Source organism: Xenopus laevis, chromosome 1L, assembly GCF_017654675.1.
Source record: "Xenopus laevis strain J_2021 chromosome 1L, Xenopus_laevis_v10.1, whole genome shotgun sequence".
Classification (NCBI taxonomy): Eukaryota; Metazoa; Chordata; class Amphibia; order Anura; family Pipidae; genus Xenopus; species Xenopus laevis.
The window spans coordinates 94,971,018-94,990,391 of record NC_054371.1 but is presented as its reverse complement, the minus strand read 5'-3'; the positions used below and the strand labels follow the sequence as shown (position 1 = coordinate 94,990,391).

At 39.3% G+C, this 19,374-nt stretch overlaps 1 protein-coding gene across 1 annotated transcript in view; it reads left to right on the top strand.

The window, feature by feature from the left end:
- gpat3.L (glycerol-3-phosphate acyltransferase 3 L homeolog) overlaps positions 1-19,374 on the top strand; it is a 253,658-nt gene that overhangs the window by 116,871 nt on the left and 117,413 nt on the right. Inside the window, 2 exon segments of the mRNA NM_001094023.1 lie at positions 9,201-9,294; positions 16,305-16,420. Of these exon segments, the coding sequence (NP_001087492.1) occupies positions 9,201-9,294; positions 16,305-16,420 (210 nt within the window).

Sequence of the window (19,374 nt, the reverse complement as noted above, 5' to 3'; positions counted from 1 at the left end):
GCACAAATAAAAGTTTAAATCAAGGTTCGGAGTGCTGCTGCATCAATTATTGTTGTGTAGCTCTATATACCAGACATCATCTAGTTTCTGGGCCTGTGTACATGTATTTGCTGCCTGCAAGACATCAATAAACACAGAGTCTATTTCCTTTGACTTCTCTTTATTCTTTTTCAAAAAGGATCTTTTGTTCTGCAGCACTTGGCAAAATTATTCTTTCCACTACATTTGTGACATGTTGCCACATAAGCTGAACACTGTCTTGGTTTGTGCTTTTGTCCACACTGTTTGCAGCTCTGTGTGTCCGGTGATTTCTGCATGCTTTGCTTTATATGTCCTGAATTTTTGTCATGTGCATATTCTTTGCTCAATTTACTCTGTGACAGTGCTTGCATGTGCCTTTCAGGTGCACTTGCACCCATAGCTTCAACTTGGACTTTTGTTGTCTCTTTAATTCTGAAGACTGACGCAGCTTTCTCTAATGTTAAATCAGGATCAGCTAACAGTTTCTCTTTTAGTGCAGGAATGGTAATGCTGAACCCAATTTTATCTCTGAGCACTGTTTATATAAAATATATCTGGAACGGTCTAATTCCTATGGCGGACGAATGGCTAGTGTCAGAGGGTTGATATCTATTACCCCCGCCCTCTATGACGCCATAACGCTATAGGGCCCAAGGCAGGATGGACTATAAGGGCTAATGGTCAACTGTGGACAATGGTCACTCATATAACTTATACTAGGCCATACAAATAAATGATCTCCACTCTGTTACTTAGAAGAGTGTCAGCATAGTGTCAGTATGTCTCTTATGCCCTTTTGCAGAAGTGTTGCTCAATAGCTGTCTGTACCACAATGGCTATGTTTAGCCAACAGATGTTTACGAGGCTGTGGACAGTTGGAACCAGAAATCTCTTATGTTGCAAAACTGCACATCTTGCAGGAATGTATAAATGTATATGTCAGCAAGTCTCCTCGCCAGACCATGTATGGTATTTCCTTCTGAAAGCTATATAACGCTTGGACCAAGAGGTGGGTCTTTGGTATGTCCTTGGCTGACATTCTGTGTGTTACTCTAACAGCTTACCCAGACAAAACTGTTACGTTGTATTATGTATGAATAAATTGCCTGACTATTACTAAAGGTTTTCCTTTACTGAGTTTTGTCTTACACGAGGTCAAAAATGGTACTACTAGAAATACCATCAGCACAAGATCTTCTGTGTCTTTAAATTCACAATCGTTTGCTTTTAATTTAGCTCTGTCAGAAACTTTTCTATACCCCAGTGTTTGGCATGGGATGTGTCCAGAATTGATATCTCTCAATCTCTTTCTAGGATTGCAGTGCTTTCTGAAATGTGCCAGCAGTTCATTCATAGTGGGTGCTTCAGGAGTCTAATAAACCACATTCATAGTATTATACAGCTCCAAGCCTTCTTACATAGTTACATAGTTAAATTGGGTTGAAAAAAAGACAAAGTACATCAAGTTCAACCCCTCCAAATGAAAACCCAGCATCCATACACACACCCCTCCCTACTTTTACATAAATTCTATATACCCATACCTATACTAGCTATAGAGCTTAGTATCACAATGGTAGGGATGCACCAAATCCAGGATTTGGTTCGGGATTCGGCCTTTTTCAGCAGGATTCGGCCGAAACCTTCTGTTAGGCCGAACTGAATCCTAATTTGCATATGCAAATTAGGGGTGGGAAGGTAAATCACGTGACTTTTTGTCACAAAACAAGGAAGTAAAAAATGTTTTCCCCTTCCCACCCGTAATTTGCATATGCAAATTAGGATTCGGATTTGGTTCGGTATTCGGCCCATCTTTCGCCAAGGATTCGGGGGTTCGGCCGAATCCAAAAAAGTGGATTTGGTGCATCCCTACACAATAGCCTTTGATATTATGTCTGTCTAAAAAATCATCCAAGCCATTCTTAAAGGCATTAACTGAATCAGCCATCACAACATCACCCGGCAGTGCATTCCACAACCTCACTGTCCTGACTGTGAAGAACCCCCTACGTTGCTTCAAATGAAAGTTCTTTTCTTCTAGTCTAAAGGGGTGGCCTCTGGTACGGTGATCCACTTTATGGGTAAAAAGGTCCCCTGCTATTTGTCTATAATGCCCTCTAATGTACTTGTAAAGTGTAATCGTGTCCCCTCGCAAGCGCCTTTTTTCCAGAGAAAACAACCCCAACCTTGACAGTCTACCCTCATAATTTAAGTCTTCCATCCCTCTAATCAATTTAGTTGCACATCTCTGCACTCTCTCCTGCTCATTTATATCCCTCTTAAGGACTGGAGTCCAAAACTGCACTGCATACTCCAGATGCGGCCTCACCAGGGACCTATAAAGATGCATAATTATGTTTTCATCCCTTGAGTTGATGCCCTTTTTTATGCAAGACAGAACTTTATTTGCTTTAGTAGCCACAGAATGACACTGCCCAGAATTATACAACTTGTTATCTACAAAAACCCCTAGATCCTTCTCATTTAAGGAAACTCTCAACACACTGCCATTTAGTGTATAACTTGCATTTATATTATTTTTGCCAAAGTGCATAACCTTGCATTTATCAACACTGAACCTCATTTTCCAGTTTGCTGCCCAGTTTTCCAACTTAGACAAAGTGGCAGCATCCTGCATGGAATCTATAGTTCTGAACAATTTAGTATCACCTGCAAAAATAGAAACAGTACTTTCAATGCCCACCTCCAGGTCATTAATAAACAAGTTGAAAAGCAAGGGACCTAGTACAGAGCCCTGCGGTACTCCACTAACAACACTGGTCCAATTAGAAAATGTTCCATTTACCACCACTCTTTGTAGTCTATCTTTTAGCCAGTTCTCTATCCAGGTACAAATACTATGTTCCAGGCCAACATTCCTTAATTTAACCAGTAACTTTTTGTGTGGCACTGTATCAAATGCTTTAGCAAAGTCTAACTAAATCACATCCACTGCCATTCCAGAATTGAGGTCTCTACTTACCTTATCATAAAAAGAAATTAAGTTAGTCTGGCAAGATCTATTACGCATAAAACCATGCTTGCACAAACTCATAGTATTATGATTTGCTATGAAGTCCAGTATTTTATCCTTTATTAACCCTTCGAAAAGCTTTCCTACCACTGACGTCAGACTAACTGGCCTATAGTTTTGAGGCTGAGAACGGGATCCTTTTTGAATAGAGGCACCACATTAGCAATTCACCAGTCTCTCTGCACTATGCCAGATCTCAATGAATCCTTAAAAATTAAGTAAAGAGGTTTGGCAATCACAGAGCTAAGCTCGCTAAGTACCCTGGGATGAAGACCATCTGGCCCCCGGACCTTTGTAGCTGCTCTCTTAGATGGACCCTACGGGTCGCTTCTGAGGCATATGCCTCTTCCTCTGGAAGACCCTCCTCTGAACATGCCCCTCAGTCCATGAAGGCCAGCACCACCCAAAGTGGCTTGCCCATATTAACAGTTCCTATGGCGCCGCCAGGAACTCTACTTTTGCTTATATCAGTCTACACACTTTACCGGGGTGTCCCACAGTTGGATGGTCTGATCCTGCCAACTATGCCATTTAATGCAAGTTGTTCATCAGGAAGGGAACTTACATTAGAAACAAGATGCTGGGAGTTGCAGTTACACAAAACTTGTTTATTAATATTGTCACACTTCTTTAGCACACAAACCGGAACACATGCACAGGGCTTGGATCTCCTCTACTGCCTCCCTCTTGTGGTACCTCTGATAATTACACTTGGTCAGGGGGATGTATACACTCTGGCACCTCTCCAATGTGCTCCTCTGTTTCCACGGTGTCCCTTCCCACTCACACCACAGACTGCAGTATCCTACCAGGGGGTCTAGTCCGCACTTCTCCCTCTTCCCAAGCTTTGTCCTCATGATAGGTGGTTCCAGTAGAAGTCTCACACCCTTTGTCGGCTTCTCCTTCGGCTTTGCCTATCCTCTTAAATCCTGACTGACGGGATACCCGCTGGGTCACCATGCCCACTCACTCCTTGTTGAGGCCATAGCTGCCCATGCTAATTACCCACCTCACACACCAAGAGTTTCCTATTACAGCTGCTAGGCCTCACACTAGCTACATTCAGTACCTGTCCTGGGAGATGACTCTACTGCTTCAGTGGTTCCCTGCTTGCTCCACTCTACTTTTATAACCTCTCATTCTCCACCCACTGGGGACCTTCCCGCACTCTTATGAAACTACTGTTACTCTCTAGCTCCCTCTAATGGCCGAACTGCTTACATATATAAGCCATTAATTGAACATATGACTATGAATAGCAGGTCATGGTATATCAATATAAGTAGAAAGACAAATGGGAGCACTCCCCCTCTCACCTGCACGAGTGATTCAGCAAACCTGTGTGCTTACACGCAACGCTCCCCCGGTCCAGGCCAATATCACATGAACACATAACAGAACTTGTGGAGCATTTCCGCAGCTGAATTAATAAAATCTTCATTTATTAAATATGATTAAAAGCATATATATCATAGCTGTGACATATACCCCACACTAAGTGGGGTATAAGCCTCATTTACGCCTCGTTCAAACCAGCGGTCTTCTTTATCTAAGATTTGGACATTGCTATCTTCAAATGTCCCTTGTCTTTTAGGTGTAAAAAGACAGACCGAGTTTTGCCCTATAGAGTTCGTCCTCCTATGCTGAGCCATTCGCTTGGAGAGCAGTTGTTTTCTCTCCCCAATGTATAGATCTGTACACTCCTCTCTACACTGGACTGCGTATACCATATTGCTTTGTTTTTCTTTAGGCGTTGGATCCTTTGGGTGTACCAATTTTTGTCTCAGCATGTTGCTAAGTTTGAAAAACACAGGGACCTGGTGTTTGTTGAAGATCAAGGTCCCTTGACCTGGGAGACTGGGAGAATTCTAAAAAAATAGAAAAGCTTTGGCAAATCGGTTGTTTAACCAAGTTTATGCATCCTAACCAGTATATATTATGAGGGCCCAAATTTTTGAGTATTATATTAATGTTTTATCTTAATTCCTATTGGTGATATAAAATGGGATGGCAATTAAGTAACTACAAAAAATTGAGTGTATCAAAGTAATTAAAATAGAATGTACTTTTGTTGTACTTTTGCTCTGCACTGAATGTGGTTTTTGCCCAAGAAAGACTCATATAGTTTATACAAACAAACTGCCATGGGGCATCCATTGAAGCTGTAAAAAAAATGAAAAGGCACAGGTTACATAGCAGATAGATAAAACCCCACACATCTTGAATGGCTGCCCCCATGGCTACACAGTAGCTTGTGTATATAAACTAAAGTAGTCTGAAACAAACACAAATCTTTTACCAGTGCTTGCTAATAGTATGTTATATGTTAATTCTTTAAAACGCTTTAATCTTTTCAAAATTCAGATGAAGCAATTTCAATTCAGGTGGAAGGTTAATGTTCAATGACTTTGTTTTGCAATGATAAGGTCTGTCAGTGTCCCAAAAGTTTCCAGTGTTCTAAATAGGTTAGGAAGTAAAGTCATTTGTCTGGAGATAAGTGTCAAGTCATCCACAAACAGATTGATTTCATGGTAACAATCCCCTACCTGTTCCTAGAATATCTAAATTACGTTTTCGAAGACTAAAGATGGCCATACACATAGAGATCTGCTCATTTAGCGATTTCGCTAAACAAGCGGATCTCTCCCCAATATGGCCAAATTGAGGTGGGCGATATTGGGCTGATCCGATCGTGGGCCTTAGGGCCCAATGATCGGATTATAATGCAGGCAATACGTGCGGTCGGATCGCGGGACCGCATCAACGAACAGATGCGGCTGCGATCCAATGGGATTTTTAACCCTGCCCAATTGACATCTGGACAACTTTCAGCCAGATATAGATATGGGAAGCTCGTCGGAGGGCCCCACAAACGGGCCAATAAAATGCGACTTGGTCTGTCAGCAGCTTTTATCAATCCATGTATGGCCAGCTTTTACAGTCAAGAAAAAATTCATCAAAAGTTTTCATAAAAATGGTGGATGGTTTATTGTACAGCTTTTGATAAAAGCAAACACATCAGCTATCTTTTATGGGTTTCCTTTTAGGAAACCTCTATGTATCAAGAGGAATTAGTCCCATTCTTTTAATTTATGTGCTAGCATTCTCTCAGGTTCATCAAGGCTAGACAGTCTACAGTCATATGAAAAGTTTGGGAACCCCTTTTGGCCTGCATAATAATTTACTCCAATTTCAACAAAAAGATAACAGTGGTATGTCTTTCATTTCCCAGGAACATATGAGTACTGGGGTGTTTTCTGAACAAAGATTTTTAGTGAAACAGTATTCAGTTGTATGAAATTAAATCAATTGTGAAAAACTGGCTGTGCAAAAAATTGTGCACCCTTGTAATTTTGCTAATTTGAATGCATGTATCTGCACAATACTGATTACTGGCAACACCAAATTGGTTGGATTCGCTTGTTAAGCCTTGAACTTCATAGGCAGGTGTGTCCAATCATGAGAAAAAGTATTTAAGGTGGCCAATTGCAAGTTGTGCTTCTGTTTGACTCTTGTATGAAAAGTGACAGCATGGGATCCTCAAAGCAACTCTCAAAAGATCTGAAAACAAAGATTGTTCAGTATCATGGTTTAGGGGAAGGCAACAAAAAGCTACCGCAAAGGTTTATACTGACAGTTTCAACTGTAAGGAATGTAATCAGGAAATGGAAGGCCACAGGTACAGTTGCTGTAAAACCCAGGTCTGGAAGGCCAAGAAAAATACAGGAGTAGCATGTGCGGAGGATTGTGAGAATGGTTACAGACAACCCAAATATCCCCTCCAAAGACCTGCAAGAACATCTTGCTACAGATGAAGAATCTGTGCATTGTTCTACAATTCAATGCAATTTGCACAAAGAAAATTGTATGGCAGGGTGATGAGAAAGAAGCTCTTTCTGCACTCACACCACAAACAGAGTATCATGTTGTAGGCAAAAGCTCATTTAGACAAGCCACAGTCATTTTGGAAGTGCTTTGGACTGATGAGACAAAAATGTAATTATATGGTCATAACAAAAAGCGCTTTGCATGACAGAAGAAGAACACTGCATTCCAAGGAAAACACCTGCTACCTACTGTCAAATTTGGTGGAGGTTCCATCATGTTGTGGAGCTGTGTGGCTAGGTCAGGGACTGGGGCCCTTGTTAAAATCGAGGGTCAGATGAATTCAACCCAGTGTCAACAAATTCTTCAGGCTAATGTTCAAGCATAAATCACAAAGTTGAAGTTACACAGGGGTTGGATATTCCAACTAGACAATGATCCTAAACACACTTGGAAATCTACAAAGGCATTTATGCATAGGGAGAAGTACAATATTCTGGAATGGCCATCACAGTCCCCCCAACTTGAATATCATTGAAAATCTATGGGATTATTTGAGGAAGACTGTCCATGCTCGGCAGCGATCAAATTTAACTGAACTGGAGAGATTTGTATGGAGGAATGGTCAAAAATTCCACCATCCAGACACTTGTCAAACGCTATAGGAGGCATTTAGGCTGTTACATTTGCAAAAGGAGGCTCCACCAAGTATTGATGTAATATCTCTGTTGAGGTGCCCAAATTTATGCACCTGTCTAATTTTGTTATGATTCATATTGCATATTTTCTGTTAATCCAATAAACTTCATATCACTGATGAAGTTGCTATTTTGAAAGCTCAACCAATGATAAACAAAATTCCAAAGAAATAAGAGGGATTCTCAAACTTTTTCATATGACTGTATGTCTAGCCCATCTCAGTTTTTTTCTGCATGGGTAGGCATTAATAAATCCAAAACCTTCTGTAGGTGATGGATTTCTTTGAGAAGGAATTCTATAGGGGTATATGCATATATTGCAATCAATGTAGCAATTTTCTGAACCAGGGTATTAATCTCCCTTTTCCTGGCTTTCTTCCTCTGGGAGCCTAACTGAATAAATATCACTCTAATTACTGGTTTATAGGCTTCCCAGAGGGTAAGTGCAGATGAAGCCAAAGGGGTGTGGGAGATTGGAAAAATAGTAAACTAAGTTCTCTTTAACATTACTAGCCAAGAACGTTTTAGGCATTTAATGCCTCTTGAGGCGGCGTTTGCAATTCCAACCCATGTCCTTACCATAACATCGCCAGTGTTCAGGAGCGCCGCATCGCTAGCACAAATCTCATAATTGGAAATTCGACTCTTACAGTTACCAGGAGCTGCTTTTTGCAGCCCCTGGTAACTTCTGGGCAACTGCCGTCTGAGGCAAGGTGCTCACCTTTCCTCATGGCAGAAACGCCCCTTTTAGCAACTATATCAGGGAGGTATTCAGTCTTCAAACATAAATCCAGTTTGTTCTAATACATATAGTAAGGAAAGTCATTGAGGTGCTATGAGGTGTAACCCAGTGTAACCAGGAATTTCCAACTAATATATGGTAAAAACCAGCAGCACTGCATCCTAATAATGACATTAGAACTTGCCTTCTGTGTTTTCAGTCAGCATGCAAATGTATTAAAATGTATTAATATTTCAACACTCAATATTGTTCTCTCTTAAAAATTGTAGTCTTAGAAGCAATTTTATGTGGCTATCCCAGCCAGAACTAATAATCCTCTATATTGGTTTTATTAAAAAAAAACTCAATGTAAAGCTGTGATCCCCAACCAGTGCTTCATAAGCAACATTTTGCTTTCTACTTCCATTGATGTTGCTCCCAGTGCCTCATAGTAGGTGCCCATTTATAAATTCCTGGCTTAAATTCACGTTTTGGCCTATCACAGCCCTTATTAGTCTCACCAAGGATCTTTTTCTTGCTAATGTGGCTCTCCAATGGTTTTTACATTCAAGTGTGATTCACAGGTAAGTTGGGGACTCCTGATGTAGAGGGTTGACCAAGCAGTGTTTTATTAAATGATTAATAAATGTTACTTTAGTATTTTATACATAGTGAGATGCTGGCAAAAATGATTGTAATTGCAAATCAATGTCTAGTGCTGGCAATTGTCTGACCCAAAGCAATATATCTATACAGGCCCATATGATTTGCAAGTGAACCTCACAGTTAGACTGGCCGGTGTGGGAAACCTAGCTACAGACAATAGTAAAAAAACCTTTATTGCAAACCATCTGTTCATTCAAGTAGTATCTGTGATTTACAATTTCCTTTCTTTCCACAGAGAAAACAAGCCTAAAAAAGGTGGGATTTGTGTTGCCAACCACACTTCTCCTATAGACATCATTATCTTGGCTAATGATGGCTGCTATGCCATGGTAAGCATAAATATCTTGAACCTCCTTTTATCCCCAAGTCTTGTAACTGACCCCTTTATACCATCCCTTGAAGGTATTTATACAGAGGTTATTGAAAGTATCGAAAATTGATTATATGTTCTGAGGATAGAGTGGGGGTAGCATTGCTGGTAAGATATGGTAATTTTTTTATACTAACATATTTGTACTTTAGTGTTGAGCTGCTACCAGAAAGCCCTAGAAAGAACTATCAAAACTCAACTAATTCAAATTCTGAATAATGTGCTCAAAAAGGACAGCACTGACTTGGATTCATATTGTGTGTGTGTATATATATGTATAGATATATCTATATCTATATCTATATCTATATCTATATCTATATCTATATATATATATATATATATATATATATATATATATATATATATCACAGCAAGACATTGCATGACAATAGGCCACAGATCTTTATTAATTCATATCCACAGGTGATTGTTGTCAGGAAACATATACTGTATTCATGTGAAAATATAAGTAATTCATGTAATGTTTCTTTAACATATGGAAATATCAATATTTGACCTTCATTTATACAGTGTATAAAGATGATGTAAAAGAAAAAGAAAATAATGAAAAATTTACAAAGAAATTTAGTAAAATCAAAAATATTTTTTATTGCAAAATATATATTTTTGCATATATGTAACGTTAATCTGGGCTATCCAGACCACAGATAGTTAAGTGTCCAGCTAGTGATATGAGCATGGGTTACATTGTGACTCACACATCAGAATCAGGGCCTTTGCTAAGTGGAAGTTTCCCATAAAGGTGTAGTGGAACTACAACACTCAGGCTACTGTACATAACATAGGAAAAATTGAATGCCAGGAGGTTCTTAAGGTGAAACAAAAAGGATGGTCTATGATATCAGAGACAAATGACCACAGGTTTTACTCGCGTATGAGGAGGTATTAGCATTCAAAGATGATAGAGGAGGATGATACAGCAATGAAGGATGTGACTACCATAAGGCATAGTAGTCAAGCGTACATCAATTCCCTCAGGCCGATATACCTCTAAGTGGTCTGGATCCCATTCAGTGGAGTGGTTAGGGAGAAGACGTCTAGCCTAACACCCTATACACTGTGGTCCCTTCACTAAAGGCATACAAGGAAGCCTTTTGGAAAGCTACTCCCTGCTACTGATCCTTGATGGAGCACACAACTGCTCTTTCTATAACCTGTCTATCTAACTCTCTAGGAGTCTAGGAGCTCTTACTAATCCTCATTCACCGGGTTTCCTGGTCCCCGACTTAAACACTAAAGGTGCTGTCCATTTAGGGTGGTGGCTTTACTGGGCCTTGGTATACCCAGGCTCAATGGGCACATCCAGATGGTTAGGACACCAGCAACCAATGAGGAAGATCCACCCCTTTCCACACACTATATTGAAGCGTGACAGGAAGTGGTAATTACACCCTTTGACCAATAACACTGATGTAAATGGTTAAATGGATACATAGGCTTTTGCTTAGTAACTAAGGATAAGGAAAAGGGTAGGACTTATAGCCATAGGAGCATATTAAAACATATGGGTCCCTACATATATATGACCTAAAATGTGGTCATGTGACCTAAAACCCAAATAAAAATGGAATTATTTAGCAGCTTGTACAGCAGCTCTCCAGTCTGGTTGCAAGTGTGCATTTTACCTTGGCAATCCGGCAGTGGTTTGAATTAGAGGCTGGAATCAGGGCTACCCTGACCTTTCTGCTACCCTGAGGTGGCTTTCCTGCTGTTAACCATCCTCTCCCCCCTCGCTCACCTTTCAGCGCCAGAGGGGGTTGTGGGGGGGGGGTAGCCATGTTGCTAGTGCAGAGAGTTCAGCACTGAAACTAAATTTTCAAAACAGAATTTGGCTTTTCTGCCACCCCATGTGGGGCACTGCTGCCTGAGGTGAGTTTCTCAACTCACCTCATTGGCGCAGCACCCATGACTGGAATATAAATAGGAGGGGGTCTGAATGGAAATATAAGTAAACAAGTAACAACAACATTGGAGCGTCACAAACTAATGTTCTTTTTTACTACTAGCATAACTCAAAAATAAAAAATAAGGACCAACTGAATTATCTCTCCAGTTTGCCTCTATTCCTTCACACAAACATGTTTATTCCTATATTCTCTTGTCACTCCAGTAATTTCAATATACTCTTCCAAATGCCCTTTCATTTGACTGATATATCTGAATATCACTAATGAATATCAGGCAGGGTATGGGAGGGCTTACAAATTTATAATATGTTGTGGTGGGCATTGAAAGTATCAGCTACAGATGCATTTCCCCCCATTCGCAGGTAAAAAAAAAATATTGATCCCAGAGCCACTCCAATCAAATCCATAAGGATGATCCCCAGCACATTCTCATTCGCCTGCAGTCAAAATACCTTAATACCATTACACCATCACTGGCATAATTATTTCTTTCTTATTAGTTTTGGGTAGAGTATAATTAACATTCGCTAACCACAAAATTGCAGAATAGTTTTGCCAGAAAAGTGTGAGGGGATCAGCATTTGATGGATCAATAGTCCAGCAGAGCTAGCCTGATTTGCTTTTGGCCCTCGGTTAATGAAATTCATGTGGTCTAGGACCTCATAGGACATTAGTCTTCAATCGCTTCTTGTTGGTGCTGCCCTGCTTTTTATGTTGTGCAACAAGTTCTGCCAGAAGTTTAAAGGGATACTGTCATGGGAAAAAAAAATTCAAAATGGATCAGTTAATAGTGCTGCTCCAGCAGAATTCTGCACTGAAATCCATTTCTCAAAAGAGCAAACAGATTTTTTTATATTCAATTTTGAAATCTGACATGGGGCTAGATATTTTGTAAATTTCCCAGCTGCCCCTGGTCATGTGACTTGTGCCTGCACTTTAGGAGAGAAATGCTTTCTGGCAGGCTACTGTTTTTCCTTCTCAATGTAACTGAATGTGTCTCAGTGGGACATGGGTTTTTTACTATTGAGTGTTGTTCCTAGATCTACCAGGCAGCTGTTATCTTGTGTTAGGGAACTGTTATCTGGTTAACTTCCCATTGTTCTTTTGTTTGGTTGCTGGGGGGGAAAAGGGAGGGGGGTGATATCACTCCAACTTGCAGTACAGCAGTAAAGAGTGATCGAAGTTTATCAGAGCACAAGTCACATGACTTGGGGCAGCTGAGAAATTGACAATATGTCTAGCCCCATGTCAGATTTCAAAATTGAATATAAAAAAATCTGTTTGCTCTTTTGAGAAATGGATTTCAGTTCAGAATTCTGCTGGAGCTGCACTGATTCATTTTGAATTTTTTTTCCCCCATGACAGTATCCCTTTAAGATTTGCACAAGCTATCACTAGAAACATGTTTCCTATTTCCTGTGGGTTGTCTTTGTTTCCAATCTAGGAAACACAGTATAACCACGGACAGTCTTGGCTAAAACGTAAATTGCTGCTTCATAAACTGGACTGGAGGCAGCTCTGTGTAGGGGGCCTGTGTGCACCACTTTTTTCTGTTAGCAGTGACTGCAGGCCTATTGGGATTTTTCCTGGTGTCCAGGTGGGCCAGTTTGACCCTGTGGATCAGTTCCTCTATTTCGGTGAATACGCAAGATTTTAGCATGATGAAAACTTGCCTTAATAACAGTGTCTACAAAATGGTTTGCTTGCTGTGATTGTGAGTTACAAATGTGAAGGAAACAAAGTTTTTAAGTCATTTATATAATGTAAATAAAGTGTATTTTGCTCATCTAAAACAATAAATAATTTTATTTATTAAAGCTCAACCAAAATTAAATTCACCAAAGAATTGGATGGTTCTGGAATGGCTATGTCAAATCTGGATTTCCATCAAGATGCTGTAGTTGATTTGAAACCTCACACAACTGAAAAAAATCTATATGGAGGAGTGAGGAAAAAAAGTTCTCTCAGTTGATGTCAGTAGTGGTGATTCTAGCTCAGGAGCAGCCCCTGTAATGCTGTTAGTGCTTACCTTTCCTGCTTCTGATATCAGTAGTGCAAGAGAAGCCAATTGAGGTCTGAGACACTAATTCTGTTTAGCACCCACAATAGCTATTGTTTCTCCTACTCTGCATAATTGAAGGAGATGCGATCAGGATCAGGTGTTTTACTATTAAGTGTATTCTCATATGTACCACAAGTGGTGTATTGGAGCATTTTTAGCAGTGCAGGTGTCTGGGAGAACCATTGTTTCCATTGTTCTGCAGAAAGTTTACTGGGTGGGAAGGAGGGGTGATATCACTCTAAATTGCAGTAAAGAGTGACTGAAGTTTATCAGGGAAAAAGTCACATGGTTGAGAAAAGTAAAGAGATACTGTCGGGGGAAAACGTGTTTTCAGCAGAATTCTGCACTGAGATCAATTTTTTATACAGTAACTTTTTTTTATATTTAATTTTGAAATTTGGCATGGGACTAGACATATTGTCAGTTTCACAGGTCACTCTTTATTGCTACACTGCAAGTTGGAGTAATTTCATCCCCTTCCCTTCCCTACACAGCAGCCCATCAGCAGCCTATCAACAGAACAATGGGTAGTTAACCAGATATCAGCTGCCTGACACATCTGCTGAAGGATTTGTTTGCATTGCTAAAAGTGGTGGACATGAGAATAGCACCAAAGTATTTTCATGTCTACTACTAGGTAGGGCAATGCAAACACGACGTGGGTCATAGTATAATACAATGGGAATGGGAAATCATAGCTGTCTCAAAGCAGTTCCATTCTGAAGGACTGGCTCCTTCTCAAAGCTCAGAACCAGGCACAACGCACTGAGATGGCTGCCTCCACAAATATTACAGCAAAAAAAATACATTTGTTGGTTCAAATCTAAAATTTTAAATGGCAGAGTGAATTATTTGAAATGTAAACAGTGTAATTTAGAAATAAAAAGTAAACCAAAAAATCATGACAGAATCCCTTTAAGAACATGTCTAGCCCCATGTCAAATTTCAGAATTAAATATAAAGATAATATCTGTTTGCTCTTTTGAAAAATGGATTTCAGTGCAGGATTCTGCTGGGTGCTACAATCCTTTAAAAAGGTTTTCATTCGATAGCCCTGCAGAGCCCCTTGTCTATCTGATTAATTAAGAACACAATTGTACATTATATTCAATGCTTCTTATGTATTATCTGGTAATCATTGCTTTTGCAACTTGAATGGCTGGCCCCATGGGTATATAGTAGCTTGATGATAATACCATATTAGTGTCTATGAAGCAAAAACACACCATTTTGGAGGGTTTGGTGCGTCCCTAGTATTTAAAGTGCCTTTTACTGGCATCAAAGGGGTTTCTCACCTTCTAAACACTGTTTTCCGTTCAGTTGGTTTCACCAGAAATAAAAAACATTTTTAATTGCTTTCTTTTTTTTATTCTTTTCCAAAATTGAAGTTTAAAGTTTAATGTTCTTGTCTCTGGTGGTTCAGTCTGGCAGTTTAGCAATCCATGACAGAACTGTTACAATTTGCTAGTTTAGTTGATACATTTCTCTGTGTCATGTGTGGAATGTTAGCAGCTGTTAACATCTGCCTTTAATGAAACTCAGAGATTCTGCTCAGCAGAGCCAAATGTATCAACTAATGTATCATTTACAATAGTATACAGAGTCGGTGACCTCCTCCCACAGCTGCATAAGAAGGTAATACATGAAAAATTAAAGATAAGTATTAGAAAAACGACCGCAATCTCAAATAAAGTAATTAAAAAAAAAAGTATTTCTGGTGAATCTAAAAACAACTGAACTAAAATAGTGTAGGACGGTGAACCACTCTTTTAAAAGAAAGTAAAATCATTCAGTTGTTGCATTTCCCTGAGTTAAGGAAAAGGTTTTTACATGACAACTAAGAAAACTATTTTATGTACCTGCCACTACTTCATAACTCTAAAAGATTCTTTTTGTACTATCTTCTTCCCTCTTAATGAAGGCATGACCACTTGTCCGCTGGATGGAACTACTGTTTAATGAATCATAAGAGAGTTTATTTGTGTAGCCTATATATATATATATATAGACCAGCACAGGTTACCTTTATTATACAGCCTGGCTGCAAATGTCCTGTGTTTGGAATCTTGCCATTAATCCTATGCATTTAAAACACATGCCGCGAAAATTTGAACTTAGCCCTGTGTGTCATTAGCCTTGCTTTTATGTAAATCAATAGGTAAAGAGAAGGAAAGACAACTGCACCTCCCACCACCATTGTGCATGTATCTCTATGTAGCAATTAAAAAGTAGCTTTTAATAAATCCAATTAAAAAACAGGTATACCTGGACATGCTTATTTTTTAATTGGATGTATTAAAAGCTAAATTTTAAGTGTTACATAGAGGTACCTGCACAACGATGGTTGGAGGCGCAGTTATTATGGGTCTGTCTTTCCTTCTCTTTACCTATTGATTAATTGACAGACCCCACACACCACCTTGTTTTCTCAAGTTGGTGGATGGTGCTTTTGCACCTCTTTTTTTTAATGTAAATCAACAAATAAATATTTTTGATGCATCTGTTATTTATATAGTGCCAACACATTTACACAGTGCTTTTTTTTGCATAATTCACATCAGTTCAGTCTGGAGCCTATGGGCGTAATTTTTTTGGCGAAACAAGGCGAAAAAATTCGCCCATCCCTACTTACAATGTAATGTCCTTATCACATTCAAAATGGTTGGGTTCATTTTATCAGGAGCCAATAAACCTTCCTGTATGTTTTTGGAGTAAGGGAGGAAATTGAAGTTCCTGGAACACAGGAACTCCTTGCAGGGGGTACGCAAGCTCAAACTGAACCCTGGATCCCAGTGTTGCTAGGAAGAAATTTTAGCCACCATGATGCCAAAACAAATGCATACTATGCAGCTAGGAAAATACTGTCATGCCTTTTATTTTCAGTTTAATTTAATAGAATTAACAAGCAGTTTTTGTTTTAACAAATTATGACCATAATGATGTAATCATGATATTCCTTTCTTGGTGGAATTTCAGGTTGGACAAGTTCATGGGGGCCTGATGGGAATTATCCAGAGAGCTATGGCAAGAGCTTGTCCTCATGTGTGGTTTGAACGGTCTGAAATGCGAGACCGCCATCTTGTGACAGAAAGGTAGAGATACAGGGTTTTAAAAATAAATTTTGCACACTAGTTATTAGCACGTTATATTAGAGAACAGAAGGAGATGAATCATAAAATTGATAACTTTATTATTTCTTAACCTAAGTGTTTTTGTAACTGGGAACACATGAACAAATCAAAACACATGTCCGTCAAATTCAATCCAACTGTTTTGTCCGAATTAAACCCGCCTAACTACTGGTGAGGCACAACACAACAACCAACTTCAGTAATCCTCAGTGGGGGAAAAATCCTTAAAAGTCACAACTTGTGTGTCACAAACAAGCCTGGGTCTCTAGTTAACAATAGTGACTAGTGCATAATCCTCTAAAATAATGGCACTCAAAGGCATGACCGTCCTCAAATGGGGTAAAGGGGAGGGCACTTGTTATGACAAACTGTGTATAAGTGATTAAGAGTAAAAATGAACTTGTGTATAGCTTATAGGTACAGGTTGGGTGTTAGTTTGCCTACAGCCATTTTCTCCAGAGCATACAACCATTTTCTCACAAAGCACATTTACCCATTCAGTTAATTGCCCACTGAATTCCCATAATTACCCCTGCCTTAGCCTCCCTGTATTCGTTGTCTTCTCATATTTTAATAGTGTTGTTTCAATTCTTACTGCTGATTCCCACCATCTCAGTCTAATAAATCTCTGCATGCTGACTCCTCTATATATTTGTCTAAAAATAAATGTTATATTTATAATATAATTATATCTATTTATTTCCACCTCACACTTTTCCTGTTTCCTCTTTTAGCACATTCCTCTCTACAGTAAGTGTGTGGGTTGGGCGTAAATACTATCATGCCTTCTTTTTGGATGACTCATCTTTTAGCCCTTTGCTTTCTAAGCTGCCATGTCATGCTGAGAAAATGCAACTTTCCCTTAGAGAAACATAGATTCTACACTACAATACTGCCATTTTGTCCACCCTGCTGCCAACCACCTAGAAAGTAGGTTGCTGCAGACCAAGAATAAACAACATTTGTTGAGCTCAACCTCTTTTTTCAATTTTTACTTTAAAAGTTGATTAATAATCAGTCTGTCCACTCTCAGTCCACATGATTATTTTGTTTCATTGAATGCAAGGCATTGTTTTAGCCACAGGGAACAAAAACAAATTGGCACTCAAAGGCAATGCAAACAGGAAACGTCCTTCTTTTTTATTGTATCACTTAAAAAGATCAACAACTTTTTGGGCGAGTACCACATTGTCACATGATACAGCAACGGTCCGAATTACAAAGGAACCCAGGGTAACTTTTAAGCAACTGATGACTTGTCTCACAAGAGTCCACAATCAGGAGAACACTGAACAGCAATGGTGTTTGTAACGGCCAAAATAATACCTATTACCACTAGAGGGTGCACTAATTGTATAGTACAGTAACTTGATAACATTGTAATACAGTGGAAGTGCCCCCAGGTGTCAAAAATGACAACTACATACAAAAAAATTTTTTGTTAGAAAAGATGAAATACCATATTGAGGGCTCACACACGTATACTGAAATAAAAACCCCCACTTTTTTATTACATCATTAAAAACAGACATTTGTTTAAAAAGCATATACAAAAAGATCACTGTATCTAGTATAGGTAAATCTAAAAACAACTGGACTTGCTGAGTAATCAATGAAATTACAATGTAATTCTCCTACTGCACACCTGTAGTTCACCAATCCTGCAAGCTGGTGGTGCGTTCCTTCCGTTGACCCGGCCGGGTCCCTTAGCAACGTTATCCTGATGAAGGGTGGGTGTTTCCCCCCCGAAACGTTGATGTTTGGTGGCTGAATAAAAGGGGATAATCCCCGACTGCACTAATCGGTGTGTGTGCGGATCCGTTTCTTTTACACGTTGAGTAATCAATGAAGACGTTTCACTACTCATCCGAGCAGCTTCTTCGGTTCAACCGACTGGTGTGGGAAGTTCTCGGCACGAGGCGTGAAAGAGGCGATTCATGTCAAGGTGGAGAAACCATCCCTGAACAGAGGTGGGGGCCTTCGGCACCACCTGTCTGCTACATACAATACTGTTCTCACATCTGTACCCTGGCGGTTTCAGAACACTTCACACATCTATTCATGCAACTCTCGCAAGTAACACCTCTTTTTAGGAATTGCATGACACATTGGATAATCCTATCACAGTAACTACACAGAATCTATACCTCTGTGAATTTTTTTTCAAAGTCACCTCTTTGAAGAGTTACAATGCCATTGTGATTGGATTAGTGGAAGAGTTTATATGCCGAGAACTTCCCACACCAGTCAGTTGAACTGAAGAAGCTGCTCGGATGAGTAGTGAAACGTCTTCATTGATTACTCAGCAAGTCCAGTTGTTTTTAGATTTACCTATACTAGATATACCATGACCCGGATGAATGAAAATCTTCATAGTCAAAAAGATCAATGGTATGTGAATCCTTAATTATAATAGTCTATGTACCCAGGTACTGAGAGAATCATAGAATTCCCCACACACTGATGATTCAATGTGTCCATTAACAATCACCTAATCTATATTGGTTATAAATTAGTAATAAACCCCCCTATCTTCTAGTCCTCAAAAAGTACCATACAAAGCACACAATGTACACTAATTAAATACAATTGTACATCATTAATACAATAAGAGGGGCTTTCAAGGCACTGGGAGGTGCACAAACACATGTGTAACAAGGATTCTTACCTACCACCAACCAGGGTTGCACAAGTTTTGTCGTTTTTTTTGTTGCTTGTGTTTTTCTTTCTCTTGAAATAACTAATAAACTAATAATAACTAATAAACAGGCCTCTTAAGTTGCCAAACTGACTAATCCTATAATAGATGCAACAATATTGCTAAGACTATTTAGTTCTGGAATCACAAAAAAAGGAATGAATTTGTTAACATTTACCAATCTTTATTCAGAAAAAAGTCTACTCACCATGGGAAC